General features: G+C 41.9%; 1 protein-coding gene across 21 annotated transcripts in view; it reads right to left on the bottom strand.

The window, feature by feature from the left end:
• The window catches only part of MYCBP2 (MYC binding protein 2), a 201,492-nt gene extending 188,941 nt beyond the window's left edge, over positions 1 to 12,551 (bottom strand). For 13 of the 21 annotated variants that reach the window (XM_075045998.1, XM_075046001.1, XM_075045996.1 and 10 more), the window contains exon 1: positions 11,814 to 12,527. In XM_075045998.1, coding sequence (XP_074902099.1) covers positions 11,814 to 12,103 — 290 coding nt within the window. In that variant the 5' untranslated portion in view covers positions 12,104 to 12,527. Of the gene's footprint in view, positions 1 to 11,813 lie in introns of all 21 variants that reach the window. The other 8 variants (XM_075045994.1, XM_075045995.1, XM_075045997.1 and 5 more) reach the window with 3 other exon arrangements.
• Positions 12,552 to 22,616: the final 10,065 nt, after the last annotated feature.

The raw sequence follows: 22,616 nt of genomic DNA, 5'->3' as shown, positions 1-22,616 counted from the left end.
AGTATTGGCCTCAGTATCAGCTCCTAGGGTACACAACTGATGACTTGCCCCCAGTTGGACTTTGTGTCACTGATCGCAAACCTCTAGATCCACTCATTCAGCCAGTTCTCAACTTAGGCAGATCTCAAAACAACACTAGACAGCACAATCAATTTTTTCCCAAATAATAAAAGCTTTGTATTTTTTTATTGTCAACAATGACAATATTATCCTCAGATGACCTGAAATATTTCTAATTATTGATATAATCTTCATTTAGTAAGCCTAAGATCTAATGCTTGAGGAGCTCTGATTTTTAATAAATTGGGAAATAGTTCAACTGTCATTCTAACAGCCACGTGTATGCCCTCCAAACCATTACCAGCTTATGCGCTATCTTCTTTGAATTATTAATCAAGCATTCTGATGTGAATTTTCATCCATGCCAATATAAAAGGCAAGTCAGGGCTTAAGCAGTATATCTACAAATGGAAAAAATCATCAAAATCCTGTCACCTAAATCCATAAATCAGGGTAGGGAACACCAACTGCAATCCAATTAAGACAGGCTTAGAGGAAAACAGAGGCAGACTAGTAGGACAGGCTATATTGGGCTTCTAAGGCACCTGAAAAGGAAAGGTTAAGAAAACTCAAACCAAAAGGAAACTGAGGGATTTGAGACAACACTGCCTGGGGAGGAATATAGAGCTATGTATAGTTAAGACATCAAACATCTGGAAGATGGGTAAGACTAACAGCCACATTACTATGGTCTGGAACTCCTCTCTGCACACTCTGTTCCAGAAGAAAAAGACCATCTTACTACTTGATTGTTCAGTTGGGGCTTTAACATGCTACTGTTTGTGAGCTGAAATTGCACATCTTTTTAATCATGACTAGTTTCATAACTCAGAACTATTTTTCCAGCCTATGACATCAATCTGTATTATCTTTACTATCACATCATCTTTTTAAACAACTAGCTTTTTCTTCTTTTTTTAAACCAAAATTTTGAAGGCTTAAGAAAGGGGTTATTCCAGCTACTAGAATATCCTAAGGCCTCTCCAATACAGTCTGAAATGTAAATAGTGCAGGTTCTATAAATGAAATTAAAATCCAACTACACAAGTAAAATGGATCTGATTTTCATTTAACCATGACAAAAGTGTAAAAGTTAAAAACAGTATCTGGATCCCTTTTATAACTGAAAAGGCTTCTGAAACAGCATAAATCTATCTCATATAAACAAAGAGAACACACAAGAAAGCACCCCTACAAAGTATTGTCCACACAAAGAGAATGGTCTCTCAGTAAAACCACTGACAGATGTAATTTTTTTCTGCAATTATCTGATTTTTCTTTATTTGCTGCAATGTTATCTATGAAATTAGATCTATAAGAACACATGCAAGGTAAATATTCTACCTCAAATATTTCTATACCTCTTACCCTTAACAAACATTTTTAGGATTCTTTTTTATTAAAACAAAACAAAAAACCCAACCAAACAAAAAAACCCAACCCAGAGTCATTCAACCATAGCAAAGATGACAAAATCCACACCTTTGGCCACTTTCCTATCTAAATGCAACCACCAAAACCAAAGTGCATACAAAGCTATCTTACATAGAATCATACCAGCAGAGTTTTAATTTAGTGAAGATGCTCCATGAAGTTTAGGAAGAACTGTACTTGTTCAGAAAAAGCACATGATGAGTGGTTAATGACAGTATAATATCCTTAGAGTGATTACTATTGCAAGCAAACCAAATACATTCTACACTGTCTTCACTGAATAGCAGAAGACACAACCACCTAGTGCAAACAACTGAAAACTCACCAGTTTACAGCTGTCAGTGGTCTACTCCATATAACAGTATATTCTAGAAATAAAATGGGATAGAGAATTGATTGATTGATTCTCTAATAATTGATTGATTCTCTTCAAAGAGAAATGTATTAGAGACATGACTACTCTGAAAACATACAAGTGCAATGAAGATGTATGAGCACATCTGTTAGAATAATGCATTGGCTAGTGGGAAAGGAAAGACAAAACCAGATAAGAGGCGAGTCATAAGTCACAATACACAACTCATTGTGAAACAACCAGAATAAGAAAGAAGCAGCTGAAATAATAAACACAGGAGAATAAGGTATTTATTTAAGAACAAGTTCATCTGAATGTAATGTAAATGGCTGGCTGCAGATCTGTATAAAGACAGTCAGCTTAAAGGCTCAGCCATAGAAAAAATGAGTGATGTTATCAACTGCAACAAGTTTTAACCCTGTTAAGGTTAAAACTCTTAGCTAGACATTTTTCCAGACTGACAGAGATCATGACCAAAATAATTTAAATACTATGGCACTGCAGCAAAAGTTAGAAAAGAGGCTTCCAATTATTTTCATTTGCAAACATAAAATTTTTCAGTAGCGGTTTGGATCATTCTAAAGAATTTAAACTACAAACAACAGGCTTCTACTTTTTTACCTTATCTTACTTTCTCTTTGTATTGGCTTTTGCTAGGACAGAGTTAATTTTCTTCAGAGTAGCTTGTATGGTGCTTGCAGTTTTGATTTGTGATGGAAACAGTGTTGATGACACACCTATGCTTTAGCTGTTGCTGAGCAGTGCTTGCAGAGAGTCAAGCAAGGCCTTTTCTGCTTCTCACACCACCCCGCCAGTGAGTGGGCTTGGGCTGCACAAGAAGTTGGGAGGCGACAGCCGACCCCAACTGACCAAAGGGATATCCCATACCATATGATGTCATGTTCAGCATATGAACCTGGGGGAAGAAGAAGGAAGGGGAGGACATTCACAGGTATGGGGCTTGTCTTCCCAAGTTACCATTATGCATGATGGTGCCCTGCTTTCCTGGAGATGGTTAAACATTGGCCTGCTGATTGGAAGTAGTGAATTACTTCCTTTTTTTGCTTTGCTTGTGCACACAGGTTTTGCTTTACCTATTAAACTCTCTTTATGTCAATCCATAAGTTTTCACTCTTCTATTCCTCCATCTGTCTCCCCCATCCCACTGGCAGCAGGAGTGACCAAGCAGCTGTGTGGTACTTAGCTGCCTACTGGGATAAAACCACAACACCATTTCATAGAATCTATAAAGCATTTTCCAACAGTTCACAAACCTCAGTCCAAAAACCATTACCTTAGACAATTATGCTTGGGAACACAAGTCAAGGAAAGTTAAGGGAAGAAAATGAAAAGAAGGAACGGCACTAATCTAACCAGAGGGCTCCAGCTTTATGTGGTGACAAGGAAGCTGAATTTTTGTTTCTTTTCTAAGGTGTACAACTGGTATAGATTTAGATTTATTAAATTAATAACAAGAGAAAAGAAAAAACCTCACAGTATTCTCAGGCCAAAGTAGTCATAGATATACTAGATGCAAAGAAAGAAGTATCATTCAGTTACAACAATAAAAACTAATTAAGTTCATCAACATATTCATCAGTCTGAAGGGAGGCAATGAGCTATAACATGCTATTTACTACGAAATACTGGCTACTAAGAAAAAGCATATTAAGCTTATTAATATGCTTCATAACAAATGAAACATTAGAGCTAAATGTACAGAAACCATATACCTTAATGCAGTCATTTACGGCAATGTGCCAATTGCTAGTGTTCCTTTGGAGGGGCACAATGGTAGGAACTGCCTGTGAAAGACCACTGGGGAAGATTAGCTGTGAAAGAGTATGTTTACAATATAAAAACTTTAGTTAATTATAAGACAACTATTTCAACCAGCACCTCAGTGTGAAGCAGTGTTTATGGCAAGCAAGGTAAAAAGAAAAAGACAAACATGCAACCATGTATTTAAAGAGATGCTGCAAGGTATCAAGTTTCCTAAGTAAACTAAGGATGTGGAAAACAGTTTGCACGAAGTACTTCAGTACCAAAGACTGTATTACTGATATGCCGTATGTGCTTTCTATAAAGACATAAATAGTCTTTAAATTATGGGTTTGGTGAAACATATGTAATCACATGACAGGAGAAAAATTTACTAAAGAAACATCTTCAAAATATTTTGGACAGGAGGAAGGTCATAATATGGGAGGAAAACCAAAACCAAACCCCCACAACTGATGGTTAATATAGCAGAAACACAAATTTAACATCAAGTTTTTAAGTATGCAGGAAGCACGTTTACTACATTTAACACAGCTGGCAGTAAGGAATGGCAACTTCTTAAATTGCTCCAGCCTAACTTTAACTGCTTCTATTTGCCACCTAACAGACCATCAGCATGCCAGAGCAGACAGCGTAATAAAAACTGAAACTTTAACTGGCATTTCCTCTCAGTTTAAAAACAAAAAAGAACATCCAAAAAACCCACCACAAACCAACAACATAAAAGGAAAAAAAAATAGAACATACACACAGATGGTTTCCAATCAGTACATGTAAGAATCCCAGGGGGACACAGATCAGAAAGTCTGAAGATTACTGAGAACCAGAAATCAGACTTTAAAAAAATGGAAGCAAAGCCCAATTTCAGTTATGCAAAAATAAGTTTGATTATTTCTCAAATTACCAGCTGTAGCCATTCTGAAATAAGTTAAAATATTAAGCAGAACGAACCACAATCATTGCAAATCTAATATGCTGATTTCTCTCCTATCCCACTTAGGGGTTGTATTTACTTATGTTTGCACAGCAAAATTCCAAATTCTTGTGAACTTCAGCAGAATATTCAGACAATGTTTGCTAGTTTAAAGTGGAAGAGACTTCATTATCCACAGGGGAAAAAAAACCAAAAAATTCTTGCAATGACCTCATATAGATTTAATTACTAAATGTATAATGCTAATACTTGAACCAGACGTGTTACCACTATTAAGAACTTTGCCATTGTATAGATACCAACACGTACAATCATATTCCCACAGATATTCTCATCAGTAATCCCCAAGCTGATGTTCAGAAAGGATAAATTATTTTAAAAGTTTAAAACACATTAAATATGGTATTTAGGAACTGGGCTGAGCAGCCAAGATCCTCAAAGATGGCAACAATATCAAGAGAACATCAAACATCAAGGACTACTCTAGCAATAAAGGAAAACGACATAAGGCTTTTACCTGTGCTTGAAAAGCATCTACAAGAATGCCAAAACCCAAGAGCAGGTAATGGGAATTGAAAAAGAGGCAATAATCTGCTGTCTTTATTATTTACCTTACTAAAAAGACACTTCCTGAGACAATTACCATATGAAAACTAGAAAGGCCTAACCAATAATGGCCGAAATATTACATCTGAATAGTTAGGTACCCAATACAAATGTTTCAATAACAAACTGATTATGTGGAGAACATGGCAATCTTCTCCACCAGTGAACATTCAGAATGTCACTATTTAACAGTACAAACATCGTAGCTGCTGCTACTTGACACACTCTCATAGCTAACAAAAAATAGCTTAACAGCTTTTTGTAACTTCTGTTCAATTCCAGTTTGGCCTATAACTGAACTTTTAACTGAAGAGCAAAAGGTTCCACATAGTATTATTTTGTAATCCAAGACAAATAACAGCGGGGGGTGGGGGGGAAGGGGAAGAGAAAATAAAAATCACACAATGTGATTCTCTTACATGCACTAATTCCTCTCCAAACTACACACTTAACTTGTAAATGAAGGAGCAGAAGGATACATGACTACAAAAGACAAAGGTGTCTTTTTAACATCACTAGGCTTCTGAGTCTACTTCAGCCTCTATTTTTACGAAAAGGAAATGCATTTCCATCAGCCCATAAAACCTGAATATTCTCATGGATTCTAGTTTTCTTAATTTTTCAAATCATTTATATAAATTATATTATTTTTATGTATAAGCACACAAATAAACATCTTAAGCCTCTTAACATAATATTATTAGCTGCTTTCCAGCTTCTATTATTATGTTTTCTACGCTAACGTTGCACAAATACAATCCATGTTAGACTAAGCAACTACTACAGATTTTTGAAAGAACTATTATGTAGAACTGTTTTCCTTATCAGAATATAAGGTAAAGAAGACAAGTAAAAATACACTAGTTTAGTCATCAGTTAATCCCTATTAACCAACAGCACAATATAGTATTAAAACATTACTATACTGCAGCTAAAGCCTACAGCAGACAGCAACAGCAACTTTCATCAGCTTTTCTGAGGCACAGGTTAGCTTAATATAAGACTCAACAGCACATCAATTTTCCAATAAAATAAAGTTTTAAGTTTACATAAAGGCTTACTTAATTTTTTTTTTAAATGACATTTACAAAACATAAGAATTGAAAAATATAATAGAATATTTCAGTTGGAAGGGACCTAGAGAGCAAACCTTTTCACAGGAATAAGCAGGAAAACATAATACGTAATGCATAATACTTCACAAGAAACACCGCTATCATTTTGTTAAGTCTTTATGTATATAACCTTTATTCTCTCAATCAAATGAATGCTTCCAAACTATCTGCAATTATAATTTCATTTTTAAAAAGCATCAAGTCCCAAACAACAAACAGCTTACAGCTTTTGTAAAGGCTTTAGATCTGAAGAAATTAACACTTTCTGGCGTACCAACAATTAAACACAAATTTCATATATCTAAATTTACTAAACACGGTTTCTACAAATTCTTTAGTAACTTGGCAGTGCAAAGGTGAAATGCTTCAGTAGTGTTTCTCCAATAAATTTTAAAATATATACTTGAAACATCCCAGGGCCAAGTAAGCACTGCATCACTGAGCATAAGGAGCATAAGGGAAGACTTTGTGTCAACTTCAAAAAGCCTAAAGACTAACCTAATGATCAATTTTCTCCAGTGTGGATGAGCTGGCCTACTTCCAAAAATTTCTTTTATCATCCAGTAGAAAAAAATCACCGTAAAATGAGAGAAAGTTGGCTGCCTCTTCTTCAGCCATCTGATTTCTGGTTAATGGCAGAAATCATACATTCCAGTCATCACTGAAATTCTCCTTGAACTCAATCAAGCCACTTCACAACATTAGATTTGTTTGGGGATTTTGTCCCCACAATACAAACAGAAGCTTTTCACCTCTGAAGAATACAAGTTAAAAGAGGCAACTTTAGCAACAAAGTAATGGAGAAAAAAAAAAGTAACCCCCCAAAAGCACTTTATTTTCAAATGGTTAATGTTTTTAAACTAATTGATAGAATGTTTCTACTGAACTTTATGAAGCAAACAAATTAAGCACCTGACAAGCTCCGCAGGATGGCTACCTTCAGTAAGGAGCATAACAAATTTTCAATATTGACTATTCAATAAATACTGCTGCATCTCTGATACCTAATGTTACTACAGAAATCCAGACACAGCACTCACAAGTAATTTAAAGTGCAAATGGAACCAAAGAACCTATTCAGAAATGATTCTTGGATCTGCATGATGTTACTTTTACAGTTGCTGAGTTGATATCCTAGAGACAAAAAAAAAAAGATATGATGATCTTTACTAAAAAGATCACTTGATAAGCTGTGAAACAGATGAAAAACACTTTGACATGAGTATGAAATTCATGCCATTTTTAGAGTATATTGTTATTGTAATATTAAAATTTCAAGTTAGTCAAAATTCTGTAGTGAACATTTTCATTACAAAACAGGCCACACTAAAGCCATTACAAATTTGTATATCTATCCATATTTGGCAAAGCCAAAGAACACACTGAGCCTGATACTTCTGGTAGTACATACATAGGTAAAAGAAGAGTAAAGGTACTGACTGTTCAGGGAAAACCCTGAGATGCACAAGAGATAAAAGCAGCAATTCAGCTGGACAGGGATGTTTCTTAGGATTAAGTTACACAACAGAAAAACTGTACCTTTGAAGACAGCAAAAAAGTGAAAAATCAGAAATACCTTACTTTGCAAATGCAAAGCTTCAGGACTGAAAGCAGTTAACAACTTACATTACTTCAGTAACAAAGCAGACTGCCAGTTCCATCTACTCAGAACCCAGCATATGAGAGAACACTCCAACAACATGAAGTTTTTACTTGCCCTCTGAAGAGGCTCATACTTCATACTAGTGTTTTACAAACTTTCATGGCTACACTAACCATTATGCCATTATTAGTAATTTTCATATATTTCAGTAGCCACAAAGCAGAGACTACAAACTAGGCACACTCAGAGTAGATTTATCTTCCAAACCCATCTTGACTTGACAAGTAAATTTCCCACCGCTAGTAGCACTGTAACAGATTCTTAATTTTGTTATCTGAGCAAAAATGATTGCATGTTAAATTGCAGGATTAGATTCTTCTTTCTGTTTCCTTTCATAAAATTATTACGCTGGCACTGGTGACAAAAACAGCAGTTTCTCTGCTCCCACCTCTCTGTACATAGATCTTTGTGCAACCCTTCGCCTCACGCTGTCACAAGCACAATCACAAGGTGAGCCAGATCAGGGAATTAGTCTGGATTACAACAAACCATTTTTGCCAAGTTAATTTTAACCCAGAGTGAGTCTCTAATCTGTTACTGCAAGAGACTATATAAATGATTATGTCAACGTGGCAGGGGGAACAAGCACGCCAACCGAACAGTCTCCTTTGGAGACTGAAGCGTTCATGACACCACAGCCAGTATCACATGAGGAAATGCAAAGCACTGCTAATTCTGTTTCACAGCCAATTACTGCATCCTACTCAACACATGATATTCATCACTTTCAGATGACAGCCAGCACAAACACCTTGCAAATGTGATATTAATCTTGTGACTTTCAGATAATCACCACAATGTTTAATTTCCTTATCTACGCACATAGATTTTCATACTGCCTTCTAGTTCTTCATAAGCATTAAAGGCAGGTTTGGAATAAAACCACTCAGTGAGGCAGGCGTTGGTCATGCCATGTGAAGCGTAGAGTACAATTTTGCAGACTTGAAGCAAAAATTCTACGTCGACATATTGCAAGTAGGTTGCACTATCATTCTTCAAATTAGTCTTCTTGGAGCACAGGAAGAATTTTTTTAATGTTCATAAACCAATCTGTTTCGTTTTTTAAGCTACTTCAAGATATTCTTCTGGTCACAAACATTTTTACTGACAGATTAAGAGGCTTCAGATTTTCCACATAGATAAAAATCAAGTTAAGACTCTTGTTATAAACTGTATTATCTTAACCTCCAATTAATTTATCTGGCACTGTTATCTACTCTAGAAACTAGATGCAGTCACAAATCACTTTAAAGCACCTCTTTAGAAAGTGCTTGTAATTTTTTTTACTATTTTTGTCTGTTTAAGACTCCCTGGTGGATGAAGTTCTCAAACCTTAAATTGCAATATTTTGACACTAATATGGAGAAAGGGTGGAGATCATGAGCAGTACCTTGGCTGCCACTAGTCTGATGCGTGAGATGTTCAGGGCGAGTACCAAGAGGTAGCGGGGCAACTAGCTGATTACTAAATACTCCTCCTCTCAAAAGTCCTACAGTAGACATTGGCTGTATTCACCAGTATTAACTAGCTGACATGTACTTGCCAATAGCTTAACATTACCTGCTTACTCTGTATGAGGAGTCTGGCTTCTTTGATTTGCTCTAAGATGACACAATGTAGGCAAGGTACATGACTAAATCTAGCCTTCAAGAATAAAGACATACAGTAACTGCAAATGTCACTGTTTCTTTTAACTGGTATTCTCATAAGAATGTGCTAAGAAGAAATAGAACCCAGAAGAATGCAATCTATGGTCTCTTGGAGTTAAAAGTAATTATTTTAAGAACATCAGTTAAAGGAAACATTAACATTTACAGCCACCAAAAGCTAATATTTTCTACAGTTGTAAGTAGAAAAGATACCAGTTGAATTATCTTGAAACCAAAAAACATGGAGAACACAATGAATTCAGAACTACAACTTTAAAAAAATACAGACACATTAAGGCAAGATTCAGACAAATATCTGAACACCATGAAGCAATTGCACAGCTGATTTCCTTGCATTTAGTAGTTTCCTTATACTTAGCACCTGCAGTCCCAGGACTGAATGAGACAAAGCTGTAACAGTAGGAAAAGAAGATTTAAAGGGAAAAGCATGAGCACTGAAATGAGGAATATATGGGGTATGAAAACACTCACAGGTCTACATAGAGGAAGAAATAATTATGGTTTCCCTGTCATATACTCCGGCAAGAACTCAGTCATGGCAAAGATGTCGAATGCCAGTGTTAACGGTCCACGTTTCCAGCACTTGCCATAAGCACATTGGGAAAGTTATGTTATCCTTTTAGTTTCTTATGTTAATTCCACTCCTAGACACAACCTTTCTGGGGGGTGGTGTGGGAAATAAGCCTTACTGTTCCAGTCAGACTGAAAAAAAAAAAAACAAACCAAACCCAAAACCCCAAACCGAAGCAGCCAACCACCTAGTGCTTTACAGCCGTTTACAAACTTGAGAAACAACAGCAACTCAAAGCTCTCCTCACGACCAGCCCACCCACGGCACAGCTCAAGGCCAGCAGCGGCTGAGAGAGAACACAGGAAGGTGCGGGTTTCGTGTCATCCGCATCCTCGGCGGCCTCCGCCGGGAAACAATGGGGGAGCGCCCGGGCACGGTGGGGGAGCCCGCCCCTCGCCCCCCTCACATAGAGCAGCCGCCGCCAGGCCGGGGCTCCGGCCGGGGCACCCCGCCCTCGCCTCCGCCGCCCGGCCCGGGGCTGCGGGGTAACGGCCGCGGCGGCCACGCGCGAGGCCCGCCGCCCCGCCTCGCCTGTCAGAAGGACCGCGCGCGCCCAGGTTGGGGGGGGTGGGGGAGGCGAGGCACCCCGGGCGAAAAGCGGCAGGAGCAACAGGCACCCTGCGGCGGACCGGGGACGGAGGGCCGGCCGGCAGGACCGGCAGCTGCCGGCGGGAAAGGGAGCCCCGAGGTGCACCATCCGCCGGGGCGGGGGGGGGGACGGACGACACGCACGGACACGGACACGCACACTCAGGGAGCGGGTGGGGGCGGCACACCTCTCCCAACCCCCCGGCTCCCCCCCGGAAAAGCGCTGCCCAGGACGCAGCCTCCCTCCAGATACCGAGGCCGCCCGCGAGGCGGCCGGGGAAGAGATCGCCCGAAAGAGAAGGGAAAATAAGGCAGGGCAGCTCAAGGCCGCTCCGGCGCACGGCAAAGCGCCAAGGTCCCTGGCTCGGGCGGCCCCGCCGGCGGGATCGGCGGGTACCCTGCGCAGCAGGCAGAGACCGCGGGGTCCAGCCCGCTTCAGTGGCGCGACAGGCCCCGGCCGGAGCGAGGTCTGGCCCGAGGTCTCAACATGGACACCGTGAGGAAACGCTCATGCATCCCCCCCAGGCGGCCGCGGAAGGACGGGCGGAGCGGGGCCTTTTACATTGCTAAGCCTCCGCCACAAGGGCGTGACGGAGCCCCCGGCCTCCGCGCTGGGGGAGGGGAGCGGGCACAGGTAACTCCCCCCCGGGCCCCGGGAAAGGGAGGTGGCAGCGCCATCTGCACGGTAACGCCGGCCAAGCTAGCGGCAGGGCCCGGGCGGCGGGGAGGGGGGTGGCACCTGGGCAGCCGAGCCGCCGGGTTACATCACCGCCCCCTCCGTCCCCAGGGGCCCGGCGGCGGCCACATGGCAGAGGCAGCGGGGGCACCCGCACTGCCGGGCGAGGGGGCCATCGGAGAGGAAGAGGAGGGCGGCGGCCCGGGGAGAAGAGGCGTGCCGCCGCCGGGGGGAAGGTGCGCGCACGGGGCCGGCGGCAGCCGCCGGGGAAAGGGCCGCTCCCAGCCGGCGACAGGAGGGGGGGCGGCGGCCGCCGGGGGCCACCCTTCTCGCCCGGGAGGGAGCTCGGCGCGCGTTACCTGCCCGGGTGGCTCCCCAGCTCCCGGTCGCTCAGCGCCGCCGTGTAGATCTTCCGGTATCTGTCGGCCAGGGCCTTCCCGGAGAGCAGCAGCTGGTAGCGGCTCCGGCAGCCCAGCGACGGCGGCGCCAGGGCGCCGGGCAGGGCTCCCAGCCCGCCGGCCGAGCCCTCTTCGGGCCCCATGGGCCCCGCCGGACCGGAGCCGCTGTAAAAGAAGAAGAAGCCGCCCTCGGCCCCGGTGCAGGCGGCGACGGCGGCTCCCGCAGAGGCGGCGGCGGCTGCGGCGCTCATCCCCCTCCCCTCCCGCCCCCTGGTGGCTGCGCTGCCTCCCGGCGCCAGGCGGACACAGGCGGCTCCCGCTGCCTTCACCGCCGGGGCCCAGCCATGGAGAGGCCGCAAAAGCCGCCGCCGCCGCCGCCCCCGAGGCTGCTCATCCACCCGCGCCGGGGCCGGGGGGTGCGGGAACACCCCTCTCCTCCCCTCAGGCGGCGGCCGGGGGCCCCGCCCGCCCGCTCGCCCTCCGCCCCGGGCGCAGCGCCGGCCGCCGCTCCCTCCCGCCGGCGGGCGCGCTGAGCTCTGGGCAAGATCGTGTGCCGCCGGGACGTGAGGGGCGGGGGGGAGCGGGGGCCGGCCGCTACGCTTCCCCCTTCCCGCTACGGGGTGGGGGGGGGTGGAGGCGGGGGGGCGGAGGCCAGCGGCTGCCGCTTCCCCTCCGGAGTTTCTCCTCAGCGGCGCCACCGCCCTCTCTCCGCACAGCCGCCCCGGCCCCACCTACCTCCCGCCGCCAGCCTGGCCGGCGGGCGCATGCGCCGCCCGGCCCGGCCCCCCTCCTCCTCCCACCACAGCGCGGCCCCCGGGAAATCCGGGGCCGAGCGAGCGGCAGCACCTGCGGCGCGGGGCGCGGTGGCCGCTGAGAGGCTCTGAGGTGGTGCGGGCTTCGCGGGGAGCTCGTCCTTCGCCCCGCTGAGAGCGCACGCCTCTCTGTCTCGTTTTACTTGGGCGTCCCGCTGCGTCTGGACCAGACGCAGAGGGAGTCCCGGTTTTGGCGAGGACGGCCGTCGCAGCCCCGTTGCGTCGCTGTATGGCCCCGCGCCGGAGCGTTCGGGCGTGAGAGGTCGGTCTGCTGCCGCCGACTGCGGCGGCCGAGCCCCGGTGCGCCGGTGCCCCACGCCCCGTTTCTGTGCTTCGTTATGCTATAGCTAGGCAGGATCTCCTCCAGGAGCAGCTGCCACTCTTTCTTACTTAATGCCGAGTTCGCCAAGTCCAGTTGCCGCCTTAGGCCAGGACTTCCCGGAGTCGTCGTCACTGGCTCCAAGATAACCTCACCTGCTTTTAGACGATAAGGGGGGCACTACATTACCTCCTTTCACCCAGGTTACTTATCTTCACATCTCTTGCCTCTTACGTTTTTACCTTTTATCTCTTGGAATTGTAGCCCTGCAGTTTTGCTGCACTTTCTGCTGCTTTACACAGCTGAAAACTTCAGGTGTACAGGCCACAGTACATGTTACTAAAAAAAAGAATAAAAATTCTGCATGCCAAATGGGGCTTGGATCACAGTCTGCAGAAAACTGTCATCCAAAGGAGGTGCATGCTGTCATATTTTCTTCTTTTTTCTTCTCCTCTCCAAGAGAGGGCCTAAATAAAGCCTGGGATTCTGCTGATTCTGAATACAGATAAATATTTTTGCAAATGATTTCTTTCTATGTAACAGCAAATGTAAGAGAACTATGCGACTGTCGTCTTAAGCTTGTGTATTGCCCACCAATGCTTAAAGCATTCAAGCCAAATTTCAGGTACTTTTTTTTTTTTTACAGAGAACTGGGAATGTCAAAACCAGTGAATTCACACAGGTTTTCTCAGAGGTAGCTGTCCAGGTAGCAGAAAGACATCCAAATTAGTGCCATCACTGAAGAAAAAGCTACTTTCTGAATGCAGTTAGAGGCACCAGAGGCCATCCAAGAAGTATTTAAAATACTAAGTGCATAAAAAGCTTTCAATTATAATTCTTATACGGTAGTGGGTGGGGAAGAACAAAAAAAAGAAGAAGAAGAAAACAATCCAGCAGCAATAAAAGGAGCCACAACAAAACAAGCACCATGTCTTATGGTGCTAACCACCACCCAGTTGCATTCCCTCTGAGAATCAGTGTAATATGTCTTTCTAGCTCCTCTTTTAGTCATTACCTGAAATCATTCCTACAGGCAAGAACCAGAAGAAAAAAACAAACAAACAAAAAACTAACTTTTAGCTCATTTTTTTATTTTGTCATAAGCTGCTACGTTATATCCAAATAGTAATTTTTTCTTCACCAGACACACACTGCCTGACAAATGGGCTATCTTCCGGTATGACATCATCTGTCACATCTCAAAATTATTTTGCACTAGTGCTGTTGTAGCCATCTTAATGCGCTTGTCATAAAAGCTAAGTGCTGGCAAACTGTTATGAAAGTGATGCAATTTATTGCAATTCTTGCGTATTGCTCCAAACTCCAGAATTTGTCTGGGCTTGTGTTGTACAGAGCCACACACAGTGTGGTGAGCAGTATTCTTTGCAAGCTGCAACTGCTACTCTGCATCGCTTTTTATCTCAAGTCTTTTTGCTTCTGGGGGGAATCTTTCTTAAGTGTCCACAATGCAGAGTCCAGCTTCCATAAGCTTCAGCCTGTGACGAGCAATAGTGTTTGGCAATGTAACTAGGATCTGCCAAGCAAGAATAACTCTGGACCTTCTTATAGTCCACCTCCAAGCTTTCTCTTCACTCAAAATACAAAGTAGTCTCCAACTTGTGAGGCTGTTAATGGCACCAGCTGGGAGCTAGATGTTCAGTCCTCATTCACAGCCATATTTTCTCTTCTTGTTTGGTCCTCAGAGGAAGCCACCTTTTCTCCCCCCCCCCCTTTTTTTTTTTTTATATAACTGTGGTACTCATATTTCACATTCTTTCTCTGAGATGGATTCTGAGCAACAATACCAGTACTGCGCCATGTAATAACATTCAGGAGTACACATTTCATCCAGACCAGCCTTATGCTAGATCTGATATTGACTATACTCTGTAGTTAGCATAAAATCATTACAGGTTCAAATTTTGTTGGTTGGTTTGTTTTTTTGGTTTTGTTGGGTTTTTTTAAAGTGGTAGTATTGCTTTGGAGACTCTGTTTGCACTGGATTAGCCCTTTACTTTATGTAGCTGCAGAGTTTTTGACCTAGCACTACGCTTGAGAAATGGATTTATTATACCATCAAAACAAAGTCAGTCAACTGAAAGATACTATTAAGTGCTTTGCAACCAGAATGTGTCTTCTGACAATACTCAACTCTTTTCCTGTTTGCTAACATCTGCTTGCTCTTACAGAATGAAGCACTTTGCCAGTCAGCCTCTCCCTTTTACTTTAAGGTGGGGTTTTCAGCAGTTGCGTTCATTCACTTGGCACCTTTATAAATAAGGTTTAGCAGAACAAATTGTTCAGAAGTCATCCAGAAGCAGAGTCTGACAGTCTGTCTTGTTCACTATCACTGCTCATATGGATCAGCATTGTACAAACCTGAGTTTCAACACAGCAGAACAAAAATTTCCACCAGGTAATTCCAAAGCTCCTATATCCGGCATGACTGGACATAAAGGAGAAAGTTCCATGATTTCATAACCTAACCCTTATACTTTTCAATTGTATTTCCAGGCCTTGGTTCTTTAAGCTTTCAAAATATGGTACAAACTAATATAGTAATTTCTTCACAGGCAACCAGGGAGTCTGGAATAAGACAACTTCAAAATATGTAAACTAGACAGTTTACATATCAAATTGCAGCCAGGGAGTTATGAACCACAGAACTCAGTACTTCTGCAATAAAACTTGTGATTTACTACAATGAGGTGATGTTAGAGTTCTTTGTTCACCTGAAACAGCTTGCTCTTACCATCACATTTTCTCCACAAATAGGACTTAAACCAGTAATAACGGGGGGGGGGGGGGGGGGGGGGCGGAATCTCTTGGTCACTAAGCTTCTGTCACTGTCAAGACATGTTAATGTGAGGCTGTTAATAGGATTAGTTAAAGACACCATTTTTCATCACATAGTTCCAACAAAGCTGAAGTCTATTTTGGCATTCTTACTTTGTAATGTACATCTGTCTTTATTTTAAGTCATCAGCATTTATTTTCAGACTTCATTATTATTGGGGACAGGATGACACCAAAGCCACAAAGCTTTACAACATAATTCTTGTCTTGTGCTTTTCTATCATAAAGAGTTCTTTAATGATAAAAAGCACAGGACAGGCACTATGCTGCCTCCATATTAGAGACAAGGCCTTCTTCTCCATTGCTACAATGGAGACGCTTGTTCCTCCCTATCCAATTGTTTTCCAGGTCAAATAGCAACACCAACTTATGCTTACTCATGTTTAGTTTCTATATACAGCACAAATGAAGGAAAACAAAGTGCACATTTTTAAAAAATAAAAATAATAAAAAAAAAAAAAGGAAAAATCCAACTCTCCAAATATATTTGCTTTGTCTTCTTTTTTGCAAGGCAAGTTTTCACAGTCTTAATTGTAGAGACATGCTAAAGGAAAACAAACAAAAAACCCCCACTTTATTTTTTTATGCCAGCTGTCACAAATCCCAAAGAGCCTCCTAACCAAAAGGCCCTTCTGTGCACCCCTTCACCCACTTTTGTCTTTATACTTTCTATTGCACTAATGTTTAGACTTTAATTCTACCTTAGCCAAACTCTTTCTTCTCCTTTATATGCTTTCTTTAAAAACTCATTTAGTACACACCAAAAAAAATTGTGCAAAGTAAAAACTTATATCTCCAACATTTCATAACGCTGAATCATATGTATCAGCTCTTAAGATAATGACTTCTTTTAGGTGGGGAGATCAACAACAAAAAAACCCCAACAACTTAATTCTGCTATGGTGATGTGACTGGCATTAGAATAAATAAAAATAGGTACACATTCAAGTAAATGCAGTATTCATGAGTAACTTTTTCCTTTCAAGATTGTAGCAATTAATTATTTAACCATATTCCACCAGATTTCCTCTTACATAGAAATTCAGACTTTTTCCTACCTATATTTGTCTAAACCAGGTATACATAACATGGAAACAAACATATTTGAAGAAATATTACCAGAGCATAATCTGCAATCACCCTGAAAAGCAAGAAAAGTTACCCAGAACATTTTAAACAACAGCACTATAGTGTGTGAATGAAGTGGAAAAAAATTCAAAGAACCAAAAAAAGTTATTAGAAACCCACAAAGATGACATATTAACAATGTTTTATAAGATATTATTGCTTTAAAAATACTCTACAGGTTAAAAGGAAGATGTAGTGTGGTTTGACATTCAAATCTACATATGCCAGTAAGCTCTGAAACCGGACCTTGGACTGAAACTTGGAAACCTCAAGTCCTCTTCAATGTTACATATGGAATAATGTTTATTGGATTGTCACATAGGATGAAGAAATAAAATACACACTAGGATGCAATCCCATTGAAAAGTCCTACCATAGAAACACAGGACTGGAAAAATCCACATGGGTCATCAAGACGAGTCTTCTGCCAGAAATGGCGCAATATACATGAGAACTAAAAATCCTGCATCCTTTACAAGGCATGGAACACCTGAACTCTGCTGGAGACTAAATTGGCTTGGCAGCAAAAACCCCCTAGCAGTTCAAACATGCTAATCTGCAAGCAATAATCTTGTGTATCCCAAAAAGAAAAATGGGATGAGATTATATTTCCATGTCTACTGTATTTTCACACAAGACTGAAATCACATTATTGAGACTTCTGAAATGGATAAAACAGGTCAATTTTAAATTCAGATTCCAGACTCAGAGCAGGATGCCAGGGATATATTTAGGATAATCATGTTGTCAGTGAAAGCTTTGGAAGTCTAGCTAGGAAACTGAAGGGATGGTGCTGTGATCACAGAAAAAAGCAGTCTAGGGTCCAACTGCTTAACACACACACACCCCCCCCCAGTTATCCATGGACATATTTTTAGTAACTGTAAGTTACTTAAAACAGCTTTCTTGAGCAACTGTGAATTAAATTAAGCCATTTCAGGCTTTGTATTGTTTTTAAAATGCAGAGTCCAAAGGTTCAGCTAAATTAATAGCTAAGCAAACTTTCTCAGCTAAAAGTTCAAACACACAGAGACTTTCTACACATGAATCATCACATTGCATTTACTGAACTCTGAGGTCTATGCATATACCTGTTGCTGCACTAGCTGCATTATTCCCTGTGGTCCCCGGCCCCCATAGACTTATAGTTACTAAGACCTACTACTTAGTCACTTGACAGATTATTTTCTTACTAATATGTATCAGTAAGGCAGGCAAAAGGAATTTCCCATTTCAACTGGTCCCGAGAACAAGGACTGTTCCTCATATTTCTAGGAGCATACAGTAAACAGTTAAACCAAGAAGCATGCATGCAACCCACAACATATTATTCTACTTAAATTTTAATGTCTTTCAAAGCACTTGGACAAAGCCTACTTGGCCATTATTTGTGGGACATTCTCCATCTCTGCTGCTTCCCATGCTAGATTCTGCATCTGAAGGTATGAATTTTGGCAGTTCTGCTATGAGATACTGCTGTTTCTCACACAGTTTAGTAACATGCTTATAGTACATTGGGAATTTTAGCGGTAAACCAGCAATGAGGCTGGAGCTTTGATTCTAGTAATTCAATAAATTTAACCTTGATTCTTGATTTCTACTGAATTAAACTGATAACTTCCTTTAATAGTCCTAAAGTGACTAGCCCAGAATGAATGCAGCAAGAAAAACAAGCGTTGACTGAGCACTATCTAGTCAAAATCTGAACTGACAGCCAAAATTTTAGAGCTTTAAACATTGGTTCTGGGAAGAGACAGATCAGCCATTACTACACTTTGGAAAGGTAGGTCACAGGAAGCCTCATAAGAAAAACAAATTTCTACTCTTTATTTTCTTATTTGAGTTCCTTTCTGCTATACTAATAGCACTTAAGGCAATCCAAACTGTGGAATGTGGGGGCATTTCCCAATGTCTGGGTCCAGCTGCAAACTCCAGCTTCATGTCAGATGGAGTGCAAGCCTTCACCATCCTCCCTTTCCCCCTCTTGTTTGTTTATGAAAGCTTAGGGAAGAGGAAGTGACTTATCTGTGTATCAACCACACGGCTACTGCTCACAAATACTGGCATGCAGAATTTTTTTTAGAAACCATGAAAACATGCCTTGCAACACAATTTATCAGGAGATAATAAGAAACAAGGGCACTCAACAAGAAGCAATGATTAAGAAGAGACAGAGAAACAGATTAGTAAAATGTGAAGAATATTAGCAAATCCAAGAGAGATCAGCCAGCCAGTCTGATAAAATTAACCAAAGAAATTAGCTGCAAACTAGATTACCTCAACTGCTTTGGGCAAAATCTGAGGTGATTTTGTTAAAAAAAAAAAAAATTTGCGATCCTAAGATTAATGGTGATGAAAAGAATGGAAAACTTTTTTAGGACTGCTGAACTTGAAACAGTGCTTCATCTCACTATTTGGTTTACTTATACGGAAGAAATATAGATATTTATGGGTTTTTCCAACTCTGCTTTCTGCTCTGCAGATTGCAGTTCATTCTGTAAGAGTCAATAGTAGTTTAATCAGCCAGTATGTTAAAAAATTTTAAAGGCCAGATTTTTCCAAACTAATTTTAGGCAAATAACCAAAGATCCAATATCAGGAATGTAATTACCTTTGATTTTCAACAGTCAGTGGGTGACTCAGAAGATAGGTGGGCTAGTTTGCCATCTGGAGGTGCCATTGAGAGTACATGAGGAGATGCATGAGTCTTCTCTCTCTTCTTCCATGTCTTTAAATGGAGGTTATGATGACCTAAATTACAAGTCTGGTATTAGGGTAAATCCACAGACTGTTTCTGGTGTCATTCAGACTACAGGATCTTCAGGTTCCATCAGTAAAAAGACAAAATTTTAGTCTGGCAAGAGAAGCCACCTTTCAATTAGTATCACAACAAAAATCACCTTGCTGGAATATTTCCCATGAAAGAAGGTTTCTTGCTGTCTTTCCAGTCAGAGTTTGAGTTGATGAGGAAATCTGCACGTTATCAACATTCTTCACATACTGAACTCAAAACATAGCACTGTACCAGCTACTAGGAAGACAGTTAACTCTATCCCAGCTGAAACCAGGACAAATCTATTTTCCAAAACAGATTATACACATGGGGAATTCTTGCTGAAACACACAATAATTGTTGCAACTAGATATAGCTTCTCACACCTTTTATAAACTGGATTCAGCTACATCACTAAAGAGCCCTAATATCTGCACTTTGTAGTCCCATATAGAGGTATAAAGACCAGATTCTCCCCAGCTCTATTTTTTGTGCCTAATGCTCCATTTGGAGGGGAGGGGAACAGTTCATTTAACTCTGTCCCCTCTGTAAGAAACATGAGAGGAAACAGCAAAATCATAAAACAATGAGTGTGCTTGGCTCCACACATTCTCCTGTATCCTGTTCATAACATATTCTCCAGGATTTTTTCATTGTTTCAGCTTTAATCTTAATTTAGATTTTTTAAGCGATAGCCTGAGATGCTACTGGCTCACGATCTGACTGGGGACCAGCCCTCCTGCTGCAAAAGTACTGAAAGAACTGACAGCATTTGCTAGGAGTGAAATTATCTAGCTCTGGTCTCATGGCAGAAACACATCGCCCAAACATAACTGCTGAGTGTCATTGGAGATGCCCTAGAGAATTCAGGACGTCTTTGATATCCTATACAGAGGACCAGCAGGTGAGGACACAGGTCCTGTGAGACCTGCACCTTTCTTCAGTGACAGCTGGAGGCAGGGATGTACCCCTGGTGCCTTTGTTTAGGAAACAGAATCAGGCCCATGTTGACCATTGAAATGAACACACACATTCAGGATGGATCTCGTATCAGTGGGCTGACATGGCAGATTTCTGTCACAAGCAGAAATGGTCTCTTGAAATGCTTTCTGGCCCCAGCAGATCATTCAGAATACGTCAGAGATGGGGAAGCAGAAGTCTGGCTGAGTGGCTGGCACTGGGATAAATATGCTTCAAGTGATTCTTCCTGCAACTGTCATCCCAAAGATGATAACAGACTGTGAAATAAGAAGCCTTAATAATGTAATTGGACTTATGAACTTGTATACTCTGCAAGTTGCTCCATAGTTGGGAATAAAACACAAGTTGCCTATGAAGTCCCAGAGCAGACTGTTTTAATGGATTTTGGTCAGTTAGTTAAAAACTGAAAGGTTAGACTATTTGGATACTAATGGTACTCATGACAGTCCTTTGTGGGGAATCCCTTTGTCTAGTCCCATGCAAATTTAACAGAGTTTCTGAGACTCTGCCTGGGGCTGTCTGAAACTAGTCATCTCAGCACTGCTCAGTGGTGGGATTTAGTAGTCTGAAAGCAGTTTACTCAATATCTTCATTCCACTTAGCAGGCTGAAAAGGTCAATCTGATAATTTCACCACAGCTCAAATTGTGCAACAGCTGTCCAGGAAAGCAAAGAAGAAAGGGAACCACTGAATTCTCACTCCACAGGCCCACAAAACCCCAGGCTGAGTTTGGTCACGTGGATGCATGTCCTGTTTCTACTTTGCCTGCTGAGTCAGGATGCTCAGTGGCGAGGCATGCATCTTGCAACTGCTGCAAGCCAACCGTTCCTGGCTTGGCAATCATCCGCATTGCTCTGTAACCCAGACAAACACCATGAAGCTCAGCTCAGGAATAAAGTTCAAAGTATCCCACTGGACTTTTCAATTCTACTCATATCTTAAGGGACATCTCTCTGAAATATTTAAGTACATAACTTACCTCTTGATAAAATTAATTACTATCCTCATTGCTTCTTTGACTGACCTTGATGGTTTCAGGAAAGTAATACAGAGGGAAGTCTGCAACAAAGCCTTAGAAACCTTTGAAACACTGTTCTATCCACAGCTGTATATAGCTTTCCAAATTAGGTTGTCTTACAGACACTCACTTCAGAGACAGGGAACAGTGCATGTTATCCCAGAGGGTTAATGGAGAAGGGCACTTGATCTATTTGTGAGTCAGGCTGTTCCCATGGGAGAATATTTGCTGAAGGAGTGTTTAGCCATTTACATTTACAAAATTGGTAAAATATTATTTACTGAAGAAGATGTAAACTCTCATCTAAAATGACCTCTCCCATTCCTGGAATGACCATATCCAGTTAGGACATTAATGACCAGATTAATAGGTGGTATTAGAACTGCTACTGGAAGCATAGCAAGTATTGGACACACAATTGCACATACAGTTGGAGACAGATGTCAGACTATGTGAGCATTTCAAACAGGAGGGCAAGAAATGGTTTGGGCTCTACATACGCTGTTAAGAGCAGAGAGACTATAGGAAACTACTAAAACTACTGTTGTGCAATGCACTTATTCTGTGTGCTTCACTTGGAAGGCAGAATTAAAGCCAGATAGCTGGAAGTGAGCTGGGTGCAAATAGCTATTTCTTTGTAAGAAGTAAATAGGAAACAACAGAGCAGTTGATGGCAATGTCTGTGAAAATAAGCACCTTTCAAGTCCAGTATTTGTGGTTCTAGCTTGGCTTCAGCTCTATTCAGAAGCTGGTCCTAAACTTGAATATTTAATTTAGAGGATATACGTAGATTACGGGTTGAAGCCTGGTAGGTGGCTCTTTTTCCTGCAGTGAGGAGTCAAAAGTTGACTCTGTACTTCTGATTTGGTTTAAACTC

Source organism: Buteo buteo, chromosome 14 (genome assembly GCF_964188355.1).
Source record: "Buteo buteo chromosome 14, bButBut1.hap1.1, whole genome shotgun sequence".
Classification (NCBI taxonomy): Eukaryota; Metazoa; Chordata; class Aves; order Accipitriformes; family Accipitridae; genus Buteo; species Buteo buteo.
This window is presented reverse-complemented; position numbering and strand designations above follow the sequence as displayed.